This window comes from Carcharodon carcharias, chromosome 20, assembly GCF_017639515.1.
Source record: "Carcharodon carcharias isolate sCarCar2 chromosome 20, sCarCar2.pri, whole genome shotgun sequence".
NCBI classification, from domain to species: domain Eukaryota; kingdom Metazoa; phylum Chordata; class Chondrichthyes; order Lamniformes; family Lamnidae; genus Carcharodon; species Carcharodon carcharias.
The window spans coordinates 35,013,751-35,026,695 of record NC_054486.1 but is presented as its reverse complement, the minus strand read 5'-3'; the positions used below and the strand labels follow the sequence as shown (position 1 = coordinate 35,026,695).

Here is a 12,945-nt window from a genome sequence, read left to right as displayed (position 1 = left end):
CCGAGCTGTTTTCATTCCGACTGCCCCTCCACCCGAGCTGTTTTCATTCTCCTGACGGCCTCTCCGCTCGAGCTGTTTTCATTCTGACTGTCCCTCCACCCGAGCTGTTTTCATTCTCCCGACGGCCCCTCCACTCGAGTTGTTTTCAATCCCCCGACTGTCCCTCCACTCGAGCTGTTTTCATTCTCCCGACTGCCTCTCCGCTCGAGCCGTTTTCATTCTCCTGACTGTCCTTCCACTCAAGCTGTTTTCATTCTCCCGACTGTCCCTCCACTCGAGCTGTTTTCATTCTCCCGACTGCCCCTCCACTCAAGCTCTTTTTAATCTCCTGACTGCCTCTCCACTCGAGCTGTTTTCAATCTCCTGACTGCCTCTCCGCTCGAGCTGTTTTCATTCTCCTGACTGTCCCTCCACTCGAGCTGTTTTCATTCTCCTGACTGTCCCTCCACTCGAGCTGTTTTCATTCTCCTAACTGTCCCTCCACTCGAGCTGTTTTCATTCTCCTGACTGTCCCTCCACTCGAGCTGTTTTCATTCTCCTGACTGCCCCTCCACTCGAGCTGTTTTCAATCTCCTGACTGCCTCTCCGCTCGAGCTGTTTTAATTCTCCTGACTGTCCCTCCACTCAAGCTGTTTTCAATCTCCTGACTGCCCCTCCATTTGGGCTGTTGTCCTTCTCCCAACTGCCCCTCCATTCGGGCTCTTGTCCATCTCCCAGCTGCCCCTCCATTCACGCTGTACTCAATCCCCTGGCTGCCTCTCCTCTTGGGCTGTTGTCAACCTCCTGACTTTCCATGCACAGCCTATGTCACCGCTAAATCTGCCAGCATTACACCCATTTAACACCTAAAGAAACTGGCACCCACTTACCAATTTCTGCCCCATGTCTTCAGGAGAGGAAAAGGAGAGAGAGAGCATGGGGTCAGGCCTTTGGAATCATTAGCAACGAAAGCGATGGGAAAGTTAATTATCTTTAATAGTTACCAGAATAAATCATTTTTCACAAGATAGCACATACAAGTACAACATCCTCTGATAAATAATTTTGTATAAAATGGATAAAAAGCACTTTACAAAAACGAGTCAATCACTTAAGAAACTGGACTGATCTTGACGAGAGAAGCATGAAGAAAAGCTGCTGTTCTGCACACAAGCAGCAAGAGCAAGGGTCAGTCCTAGTGCAAGAGTAACATCACATTCCCGAGCTCCATAGCTGCCTTGCAACAACATCCTAGAGTTAATTTATAATTACAAATAAGTTAAAATAAAAAAAACTAACTTCAAGTGTACTACCACAAATAAGCAAATGTTTACCATGTAGTCAAAAAGTGTTTATAAGCTAATGCATTTGCTACACAAAACTATTTTTAAAAATGATTACGTTCTGTAGTTGAAGCATCTGTTTTGCTGCTAGCGGTTGAAACAAAAATAATTAGATGCTGGTCACTGGATTCAGGTGAGTTCACTGCTTCAACAAATAACATAAATCACAAAGCAACACAACAGAGAACGTGCTAGGAATGTTTTGGAAACTACAGTTTGTGAGCAACTTGGGATGCTGTCCAGTCACTAGGAAGGGTGTAGGAAGGGTGCAGAAAGTGCAATGGTGAAGGAGAACATTGGGAAATCTTTCAGACGTCAATCATTGTGATGTGGGCGTTAGTCTTCAGTCTCTTCTTCCACTTGTTTAATGACAGGGACTCCTAAATTTACAAGAGGTTACATTGTTAGAAAGCTGTCTGTTTGCCTTCTGAAAACATAATACAAACCCAAGGTAAAGTTTACCATACCACTGTAAAACAAAATGGCATTTACTCATATCTTTCATGACCTCAGGATGTTCCAAAGCACTTCAAAAGCCAATTATGCATTTTTGAAGTATGGTCACTGTTGTAATGAAGGGAAATACAGCTGCTAATTTTTACACGGCAAGAATCCACAATCATCAATGATATAAATGATCAATTAAATGGCTTTAGCAATGTTGGCTGAGGGATAAACTTTGACCAGGACATTGGGAAGAACTCCCCTGCACTTATATCAAATAGTGACACGGGATCTTTTACATCCACTTGAGGGGAAACAGAGCCTTGACTTAAAAGTTTAATCCAAAAGTGGGAACCTCTAGACAGTGAAGCACTGACTTAGTAAAGCATTGGCATATTAGTCTAGATTGTGTGTTTAAGTTTCTAGAATGGGACTTAAACTCACGACCTTCTACCCACTGAGCCACGGCTTACACATGCTCTGTTTGATTATGTTTCCCTTACTATTTGTACATTGCACGCAAAAAAACTGCAAACTAAATAGAATTACATTCAATATATAGCACGGAAGCAGCCTTAGTTTCTCCTGAATGGATTTATTATTCATTTCCAGAAGTGGAAACATCTTCTCTACATCTACCCTATCATAATTTTTAGGACCTCTATCAGGGCACCCTTCAGTCTTCTCTCTTCTAGAGAAAAGAGCCCCAGCCTGCTTAATCTTTCCCAATTGCTGTAACTTCACAGTTGTGATATTACCATTGCAAATCTTGTTCGTACCTCCTCCAGTACCTTCTACATACCTCTTCATAATATGGAGGCCAGAACTGTGTACAGTAGTCTGTGGGCTGAACTATTCTTGATGTGACAAAATCCACTTACTTTAAGTCATGAAATTATTGTTCTGTTGGAATGACCCTCCCATGGCTGAGAATTCCCTTCGTACAGTCAAGCTTGTCAGTAAAGGAAATCCCTTAGCCAGAGTACACCAGTGTGCACTGCCTCACTTGTCAGATATCCACTGTGTAAATATCTGATTGATTTACTCCTGAATTAGTAGTCTCCTGGCTGGCCTCCCAGCTTGCATACTTTGTAAACTTGAGGTGATTCAAAACTCTGCAGCCAGTGTGCTAATTTGCACCAAAACCTGTTCACCATCACCCTCACTGACCAACATTGGCTCCAAGTCCAGCAATGCCTTGATTTTAAAATCAAAGCTTTCAAATACCTACACAGCCTCAACCCTCCCTCTCTCCAGCCCCACAACTCAAGAACTCTATGTTCCTTCAATTTTGGCCTCTTGTGCATCCCAGATTTTAATAGCTCTACCACCGGTGAATGCCTTAATTCCCTCCCTAAACCTCTCTATCCTCCTATTAAGTAATTCCTTGAAACCTACCACTTCAAGCAAACTTTCAGTCACCTTCCTAATATCTCCTTACGTGGCTCAGTGGCAAATTTTATCTGATTATTCTCCTGTGAAATGTCTTGGGATGTTTCACGACATTAAAGGTGCTATATGAATACCAGCTGATGATCAAACCCTTTCATTCATGGTGGCTTTATATTTTATGTTGCTCGTCATTTGTACTGGAATGTGAAAGGATTCAGGTTAAAAAAGTATTTATGATTAATAGCACAGGAGTTCACTAACTCTTGTACACGTATAAATTGTTTATTTCTATAACAGAATTAATGGACAAAACTAACATACCATCCAGCTTCTTCAACTGAGTGAGCCTCTTCGTTGCTTCCTCCACCCAGCTGCCTTCAGACGAGTATTTCTCTTCAATAGGGTTTCCTACGAAGACGAGGTCGGCCAGATTAGGCAGATCAGCCAGCTTGCCAAATTCAGCTAAAAGTTAAAAGAATACAGCCAAAGTTATGTGCATACAAGAGACAGAGGGAGAGATGCAGGCAGGGCGCATGAGGGAGACAAGAAGAAAGATCCAAAGAGTCAGAGACATGAAGGCATGCTGGGACCTTGGGGGTTTCATGTGGGAAACCCAGAAGTAAGTGCAGCACTTCCTTCAAAGGTTTTTTAACATAATCATTTGCATCTGACTTCCAGGTTTCTCAATAAATTAGGTGGAGTGGGCATAACGATAACCTGTAAAGATGGCAGCTGATGGATTCTGGCAATGGTTGATTGAGCTGACAGAATGGAATCCCAGTGTTTCAAGCCTGCAGCTTGCTTTAGTGATGCCTCCCTGTATGATGCTGGGAGCTATAAGATCCCATAAGTATATGCTGTTTCCTAATGACAGGAGGTAGAAGCATGTCGCTGAAAACAAGAAGCATGGCCGGAAGTGTGTCATGCCACACTAATGGATACAGGGCTGAAAACGGTTTAATGATTTAATCAGTGCAGGAAAATTGAATGCTGTGCACAACCCCTTTACTCAGCCTTCTCAATCAAGCCTACTCCTGAACACCATCCCACACACCAACTCATCTTGCAGCTGCATCCAACCCTTTGTCTACACATTTCTTCACATCATCCATATGTCCATCCACATTGGCATTCACCCTCATCTTAATGCAAAGTCACACCTCTTCCTCAAGTCGCCCTCAACAAATGCTGTTCACCCAACAGTTTAACATGTTCTATTACACTTACTCATAGATTTCTCCATTCCCTCCTTGGGAATTTTAAAATCAGGACACCTGTGGCTTGAGGAACTTCAGCTCAGAGTTAATGAACTGGAGGCTGAGCTTCAGGCACTGCAATGCATCAGGGAGGGGGAAAGTTACCTGGATGCTTTGTTCCAGAAGGCAGTCACAGCCCATAGGCTAGGTTCTTTTGATTTTGCCTGTATTCAGGGACAGGAAGGTGTGACTGTGAGGGAGGTAGGATGGGATTCAAGAAGGTAGAAGTGGAGGAGTCTCAGTCTTGATATTGGCCAACAGGTTCAAGGTTCCCGTAACTTATATAGGCGTTAATGAGAAAACTGACTATGGCACAGTGGTGCAGGGAGCTATACAGTGGGGGAGTAAGTAGAAACGTAGTGGTAGTAGGGGACAGTATGGTCGGGGGATAGACAATTCTTTGCAGCCGATAGCATGAGTTCAAAAGTCTGCGTTGCCTGCCCAGTGCCTGGGCTCGGGACATCTGCTCAGGGCTGGAGAGGAACTTGACCCACATGGGTACCAACAACATAGATAGGATCAGCAAAAAGGCTCTGCTTAGGGATTATGAACAGCTAGGGACTAAATTAAAAAGCTGAACCGCAAAGGTAATAATCTCTGGGTTACTACCTCAGCCACGAGCAAATTTGCATAGGTTAAATAAGGTTAGAGAGTTGAATGCATGGCTCAAAGATTGGTCTGGAAGAAACACATTTTGATTCATGGGGCACTGGCACCAATATTGTGGAAAATGGGAGATGTACTGCTGGGTTGGTCTTCACCTGAACCATGCTGGGGCCGGTGTGCTAGTGAATCGTATAACTAAGGCAGTAGAAAGGGCTTTATAATAGTGGGGCGAAGGGATCACATGAGGAGTGATGTGGTAAAATCCAGAGAAAAGACAAGGCAATAGAGCTGGGTAAGGACATGGGTGCCAGGAAGGGACAGAGTGCATAAATCTAAGAATGCGTCACCCAATAAGGTCAGAGTTTGCAAAAATGTTAAAAAGGCAGAATTAAAGGCTCTGTATCTGAATGCATGCAGCATTCATAACAAAATGGATGAAATGATAGCACCAATAGAAATAAATATGTATGAGCTGAACACCATTTCAAAGACATGGTTGCAAGGTGACCAGCACTGGGGCCTAAATATTCAAGGGTTCTTGACCTTTCAGAAGGACAGGGAGCTAGGAAGTGTTGGTAGGGCAGATCTGTTAATGAAGGATGACATTAGTACAATTGCGAAAGCTGATCTCAGTTCAGGAGATAAAGATAGAGAATCAGTTTGGGTAGAAAAAAGAAATAACAAAAGAAAGAAGTCACTTGTGGCAGTAGTTTATAGGCCCCCTAACAGTAGCTACACTGAAAGACAGAGTATACAGGAAGAAATAATGGGGGCCTCTAAGAAAGATACTGCAGTAATTACGGATGATTTTAATCTTTATATAGATTGGACAAATCAGATCGGCAAGTTGACAAGTTCATATAGAATCACAGAATTGTTACGGTGTAGGAGGCGGCCATTCAGCCCATCGTGTCTGCACCGGCTCTCTGAGCATTTTAACTTAGTGCCAATCTCATAGGAGAGGATGCAGAAGAGGTTTACAAGAATGGTTCCAAGAATGAGACACTTTAGTTATGAGGAAATATTGGAGAAATTGGGACTATTTTAGAGTGTATTCAGGACAATTTTTTTTGGAGCAGTACAGTCTAGTGCCAACCAGACACCTGGTAATGTGCAGAGACAGAATTAATTCACAACCTCACAGCAAAGGAGCCTCTAGGCAATAAAATTTCACATTCGGTTTGAGTGTGAGAGCTGTGGGTCTAAGACTGATGTCTTAAACTTAAATAAAGACAGTTACAAGGATATGAAGACACAGAGTAGATGAAAGTGAACTAGGAAAATAGGTTAAAAGGCAGCTTAGTAGAGACACAATGGCAGGCACCTAAGGAGATATTTCATAATTCTCAGCAAAGATATATTCCATTAGAAAGAAAGACTGAGATGGATGCACCTTTGGTGGCTAACAAAGGAAGTTAAGGATAGTATCAAATTAAATGAAAAGGTGTACAATAGTAATAGTGGTAGGTCAGAACATTAGACAGGTTTTAGAAACCAGCAAAAGACACTGTAAAAAAAGGGAAAATTTAGAGTATGAGAGAAAGCAAGCTAGAAAAACATATAATAAAGAGTTTCTACAAGTGTTTAAAAAGGAAAGGGCTGGAAAGGGAGGAACTTAAAACAATCATAAATACTTGGGGAAAGGTATTGGGAAAGCTATTGGAACTAAAGGTTGACATGTCCCTTGGACCAAATTGCTTTCATCCTCAGGTCTTGAAAGAGTGACTGCAGAGATAGAAGATGGTTGTATCTTCCAAAGTTCCCGAGATTCTGAAAAGGTTCCACCAGTTTGAAAAATCGCTAATGTAACACCTCTATTCAAGAAAGGAGGGAGACAGAAAGCAGGAAACAATAGGCCAATCAGGCTGTCGTTGGGAAAATGCTAAAGTCCATGATTAAGGAGGTAATAGCAGAACATTTAGAAAATCATAATACAATCAGGCAGAGTCAACATGGTTTTGTGAAAGGGAAATCATGTTTGCCTAATTTATTAGAGTTCTTTAAAGAAATAACAAACAAGGTGGATAAAGGGGGACGTATAGATATGGTGTACTTGGATTTCCCAAAGACATTCAATAAGGTGCCACATCAAAATAAGAGCTCATGGTGTAGGGATAACATATTAGCATGGATGGAGGATTGGTTAACTAACAGGAAGCAGACAGTAGGGATAAATGGGTCATTTTTGGGTAGGCAAGCTGTTATTAGTGAAGTACCACAAGGATCTGGGACCTCAACTAATTACAATCTATATCAATGATTTGGATGAAGGGACCAAATGCATAATAGCTAAATTTGCTGATGACACCAAGATAGGTAGAAAAGTAAGTTGTCAAGAGGATATAGAGAGTCTATGGAGGGATTTAGATATGTTAAATGAGTTGGTAAAAATTTGGTACATGGAATATAACGTGGGAAAACATGAATCTGTCCACTTTGGCAGGAGGAACAGAAAGGCAATATATTATTTGAATGGAGGGAGACTGCAGAACTCTATGGTAGAGGGATCTGGGTGCCCTGCTACATGAATCGCAAAAGGTTGGTATGCAGGTGCAGCAAGTGATTAGGAAGGCAAATGGAATGTTGGAATTTATTGCAAAGGGAAATGAGCATAAAAGTAGGGAAGTGTTGCTGCAGCTGTACAGGGCTTTAGACAGACAGAATCTGGAGTTGTGTACAGTTTTCTTGCTTATGGATATAATTACATTAGCAGTTCACAGTAGGTTCATTTGACTGATTTCTGGGATGAAGGGGTTATCTTATGAGGAAAGGTTAAGCAGGTTGGGCCTGTATCCATTGGAGTTAGCAGAATGAAAGGTGATCTTATTGAAACATACAAAATCCTGAGGGGATTGACAGGGTGGATGCTGAGAGCATATTTCCCCTTGTGGGGGAAGTCTACATCAACAGGACACAATTTAAAAATTAGGGGTCTCCCATTTAAGACAGAGATGAGGAGAAATTTTTTTTTCTCAAAAGGATTATTAGTCTGTGCAATTATCTTCTCCCAGAGAGCAATGGAGGTTCAAAGCTGAGTTGGATAGATTTTGATCGACAAGGGAGTCAAGTTGAGGACACAATCAGATCAGCATGATCTTATCAAATGGCAGAGCAGGCTCAAGAAGCTGAATGGCCTATACCCACTCCTAAGTCTTGTGTTCTTGTTGGAAGCCTGGGAACCCCATGGGGGCACAGTTAAATCACAAAACTCATGTTAAAATTGGTCTTAGTGAGGTATTAATATATTAAAATTAACAACCCACCTCTTCTGGCACTGTAGTTAAATGTGGAAGTCAGCAGGTTAGAGCTGGCTTTCTAATGTGTTGTCAATTTCAGCGATTTCAAACCCCCACCCCCTCCCACCCCATCACTTCCAAAACACACCCAGCCGTGGAAGTTAAAATTTCTGAGATTCATAGACAAGGGGCCCAATTTTATCTCTGTGTAAGTGAATGGGTTTTGAGTGAGTTAAAATCTCACTTAGAGACAGAGATATAGATTATGAACTTAAAGCCATTAATGAAACATTGGGAAGTAACACCCCCACCCTGATCTAATTGCCACACAGGCATCAGGGGTATGGATAAAATGGGGTAGAATGTTAAAATATACCCTTGGAATACATCACTGGGAGACAGAGAGAGAGACACACTCATTGTTAATCAGATTCAAAAACAAAAATAGCTGGAAAAACTCAGCAGGTCTGACAGCATCTGCGGAACGGAATACAGTTAAAGTTTAGAGTCCATATGACTCTTCGTCAGATGAACTGTATTCCTCTCCACAGATGCTGCCAGACCTGTTGAGTTTTTCCAGCTATTTTTGTTTTTGTTTCAGATTTCCAGCATCCACAGTATTTTGCTTTTATCTTAGTAGTTAATCAGATTGTTACTTAAAATGGACGATTTTAATGCAGGGAAGTTCCTACAAGATGGGGACTGGAGTCCAGCCCAGAGAAGGCAGGATATTAAGGATCAAAAGTGATGCAAGATTAAACTGCACTGCACACTGCTCCCTAGCATCATTTTAAACAGAAATTGGAACGACAGCAGGGACTTAGCATCCCTCTGCTGCTGGTATGAAGAAGGGCAAGATGTGACGCTAAGTGTGAATGCCAGAAGCACATGGCCTGATGCTTTCTGAAAGAAAGGACCTGCATTTGTTTAGTGCCTTTCACAACCTTAGGATGTCCCAAAGCTTTGTGCAGCCAATCAAGTACTTTTGAAGTATAGTCACTGTTGTAATGTAAGAAAAGTGACATCCAATTTGAGCACAGCAAGGTCCAATCAAAAGCAAGGAGAAAAATCTTAGTGATGTTAGTTGAGGGATAAATATTGACTCTGCTCTTCCAAGGAGCCATGGGATCTATTACATAAACGGAAGGGGCAGAAAGGGTTTAATGTCTCATGAAAGACAGTGCATAAAACCCCTGATCAAAGTTTTCAATATTTTAAGGGAACAGATAGGATAAACAGGGAGAAGCATTGTCCACTGGTTGGGGGCTTTAGAACTAGGAGGCATAATCTAAAAATTAGAACCTGACCTTTCAGGAGTGAAATTGGGGAACACTTCTACGCATAAAGGGAAGCTTGGAAGTCACTTCTGCAAACAGTAACTGATGCTAGATCCATTCTAATTTTTTAATCTAAGATTGAAAAACCTTCGTTAGCCAAAGATTTTAAAGGATAAGGGCTAATTGTCAGGTATATTGAGTTAGCTTGCAGACAGGCATGATCTCACTGAATTGTGGAACAGGCTTGAGTGGTTATACGTTCCTATGCTCCTAAGATAGTGCAGCACTCCTTCAGTATCACACTGATGTGTCAGCATTGATTAAGAAATGAAACCAGACCATCCAGCATCGACCTAGGCACCGGAAACGACAACAGCAAACTCAGCCCTGATGACATTGCAAAGTCCTCCTTACTAACACCTGGGGGCTAGTGCCCAAATTGGGAGAGCTGTCTCACAGACAGCTTATAGCTAATGTCCCAGACACCACCATCACCATTCCTGGGTATGTGCTGCCCTGGGAAGCCTCAACAATCGACTCTGGGCTCCATGAAGTCTCATAGCATCAGGTTAAACATGGACAAGGAAACCTCCTGCTGATTACCACGTATTGTCCTCCCTCAGCTGATGAATCAGTACTCCTCCATGTTGAGCACCACTTGGAGGAAGCACTGAGGGTGGCAAGGGCGCAGAACGTACTTCAATGTCCACCACAAAGAGTGGCTCGGTGTAAAACTGCCCAGGTATGGCCTGTACACAAAAAGCAACCCAGCCAATTACCACCCCATCAGTCTACTCTCGATCATCAGTAAAGTAATGGAAGGGATCATCAACAGTGCTATCAAGCAGCATTTGCTTAGCAATAACCTGCTCACTGACGCCCAGTTTGGGTTCTGCCAGGGCCACTCAGCTCCTGACCTCATTACAGCCTTGGTTCAAACATGGACAAAAGAGCTGAACTCCAGGGGTGAGGTGAGAGTGACTGCCCTTGACATCAAGTGCATTTGACCAAGTGTGGTATCAAGGAGCCCTAGCAAAACTGGAGTCAATGGGAATCAGGGAGAAAACTCTCCACTGGTTGGAGTCATACCTAGCACAAATGAAGATGGCTGAGGTTGTCAGAGGTCAGTCATCTCAGCTCCAGGACATCACTGCAGGAGTTCATCTGGGTAGTGTCCTCGGCCCAACCATCTTCAGCTGTTTCATCAATTACCTTCCTTCCATCATAAGGTCAGAAGTGGGGATGTTCACTGATGATTGCACAATGTTCAGCACCATTTGTGATTCCTCAGATACGGAGACAATCCATGGCCAAACGCAGGGAGACCTGGACAATATCCAGGCTTGGGCTAACAAGTGGCGAGTAACATTCGCACCACACAAGTGCCATCCAATAAGAGAGAATCTGACCATCGCCCTTGACATTCAATGACATTACCACTGAATCCCCCATTATCAACATCCGGCGGCGGGGGGGGGGTTAACCATTGACCAGAAACTGAACTGGGCCAGCCATATAAATACTGTGACTACAAGAGAAGGCCAAAGGCTAGGAATCGTGCAACGAGTAATTCACGTCCTGACTCCCCAAAGCCTGTCCCCCATCTACAAGGCACAAGTCAGGAGTGTGATGCAATACTCACCACTTGCCTGGGTGAGTGCAGCTCCCACAACACTCAAGAAGCTTGATACCATCCAGGACAAAGTAGCTCCGCCTGATTGGCACCCCATCCACAAACATTCACTCCTTCCACCACCAACACACAGTAGCAGCAGTGTGTACCCTCTACAAGATGCACTGCAGGAATTCACCAAGGCTCCTTAACAGCATCTTCCAAACCCACGACCACTATCATCTAGAAGGACAAGGACAGCAGATAGATGGGAACACCACCATCTGAAAGTTCCCTCCCAAGTCACTCACCATCCTGACCTGGAAATATATCGCCGTTCCTTCACCGTCGCTGGGTCAAAATCTTGGAACTCCCTTCCTAACAGCACATGGACCGCAGTGGGTCAAGAAGGCAGCTCACCACCACCTTCTCAAGGGCAACTAGGGATGGGCAATAAATGCTGGCCCAGTCAGCAAAGCCCACATCCCGTAAATGAATTTTTAAAAATTGGAGCTGTTGACTAATCATTGTAATCAATCAACCGCGTCCGGCCCATCTCCCGCACATCCGCCCTCACACCTTCCTCTCCCTCCCAGAACCATAATAGGATCCCCCTTGTCCTCACTTATCACCCCCATCAGCCTCCGCAATCAAAGGATCATCCTCCGCCATTTCCGCCAACTCCAGCATGATGCCACCACCAAACACATTTCCCCTTCACCCCCCCAGCGGCATTCCACAGGGATCGTTCCCTCCAGGACACCCTGGTTCACTTCTCCAGCACCCCCTATCACCTCAACCCCCTCCCACAGCACCTTCCCATGCAACCGCAGAAGGTGCAACACCTGCCCTTTTACTTCCCCTCTCCTCACCATCCAAGGGCCCAAACACTCCTTTCACGTGAAGCAGCACTTCAATTGCACTTCCCTCAATTTAGTCTACTGTATTCGCTGCTCCCAATGCAGTTTCCTCTACATTGGAGTGACCAGACGCAGACTGGGTGACCGCTTTGCAGAACACCTTCAGTCTGTCCACAAGCACGACCCAGACCTCCCTGTCGCTTGCCATTTCAACACACCACCCTGCTCTCATGCCCACATGTTCGTCATTGGCCTGCTGCAATGTTCCAGTGAAGCTCAACGCAAACTGGAGGAACAGCACCTCATCTTCCAACCAGGCACTTTACAGCCTGCCGGACTTAACATTGAGTTCAACAACTTCAGATCATGAACTCTCTCCTCCATCCCCACCCCCTTTCCAATCCCCCTTTTTCCAATAATTTATACTTTTTAAAAATATATTTTTCTTTTCCCACCTATTTCCATCCATTGTTTCATCTCCACCTTTTAGCTTATTTCGATCCCTTCATCCCACCCCCGCTAGGGCTATCTGTCACACTTGCTCGTTCTGCTTTCTATCCTTAACGTTGTCATTAGCACATTTCTTAGCTAATATCATCACCGTCAACACCCCTTTGTCCTTTTGCTTATGACATCTTTGGCAATCTCTTCTTTGCCTCCGCCTATCACTGGCCCTCTATCCAGCTCTACTTGTCCCACCCCCCTCAACCAGCTTATATTTCACATTTCTATATTTCCTCAGTTCAGATGAAGAGTCATACGGGCTCAAAACGTTAACTGTGCTCCTCTCCGTAGATGTTGTCAGACCTGCTGAGTTTTTCCAGCTATTTTTATTTTTGTTTCAGATTTCCAGCATCTGCAGTATTTTGCTTTTATTTTAGACACAGACATCATGTGAGGAAAACCCCAGAGCTGGAGAGCTTTGGGAACAATAGATCCA

The 12,945-nt window shown here is 43.7% G+C and overlaps 1 protein-coding gene across 1 annotated transcript in view; it reads right to left on the bottom strand.

Annotated features, from left to right (window-relative positions):
- Nucleotides 1–957: 957 nt before the first annotated feature.
- Nucleotides 958–12,945, bottom strand: part of dnal1 (dynein, axonemal, light chain 1) — a 49,397-nt gene continuing 37,409 nt past the window's right edge. Inside the window, exons 7-8 of the mRNA XM_041214711.1 lie at nt 3,480–3,620; nt 958–1,702 (exon numbers count right to left, since the gene is read on the bottom strand). Of these exons, the coding sequence (XP_041070645.1) occupies nt 1,659–1,702; nt 3,480–3,620 (185 nt within the window). The 3' untranslated portion in view covers nt 958–1,658. The remainder of the gene's footprint in view (nt 1,703–3,479; nt 3,621–12,945) is intronic.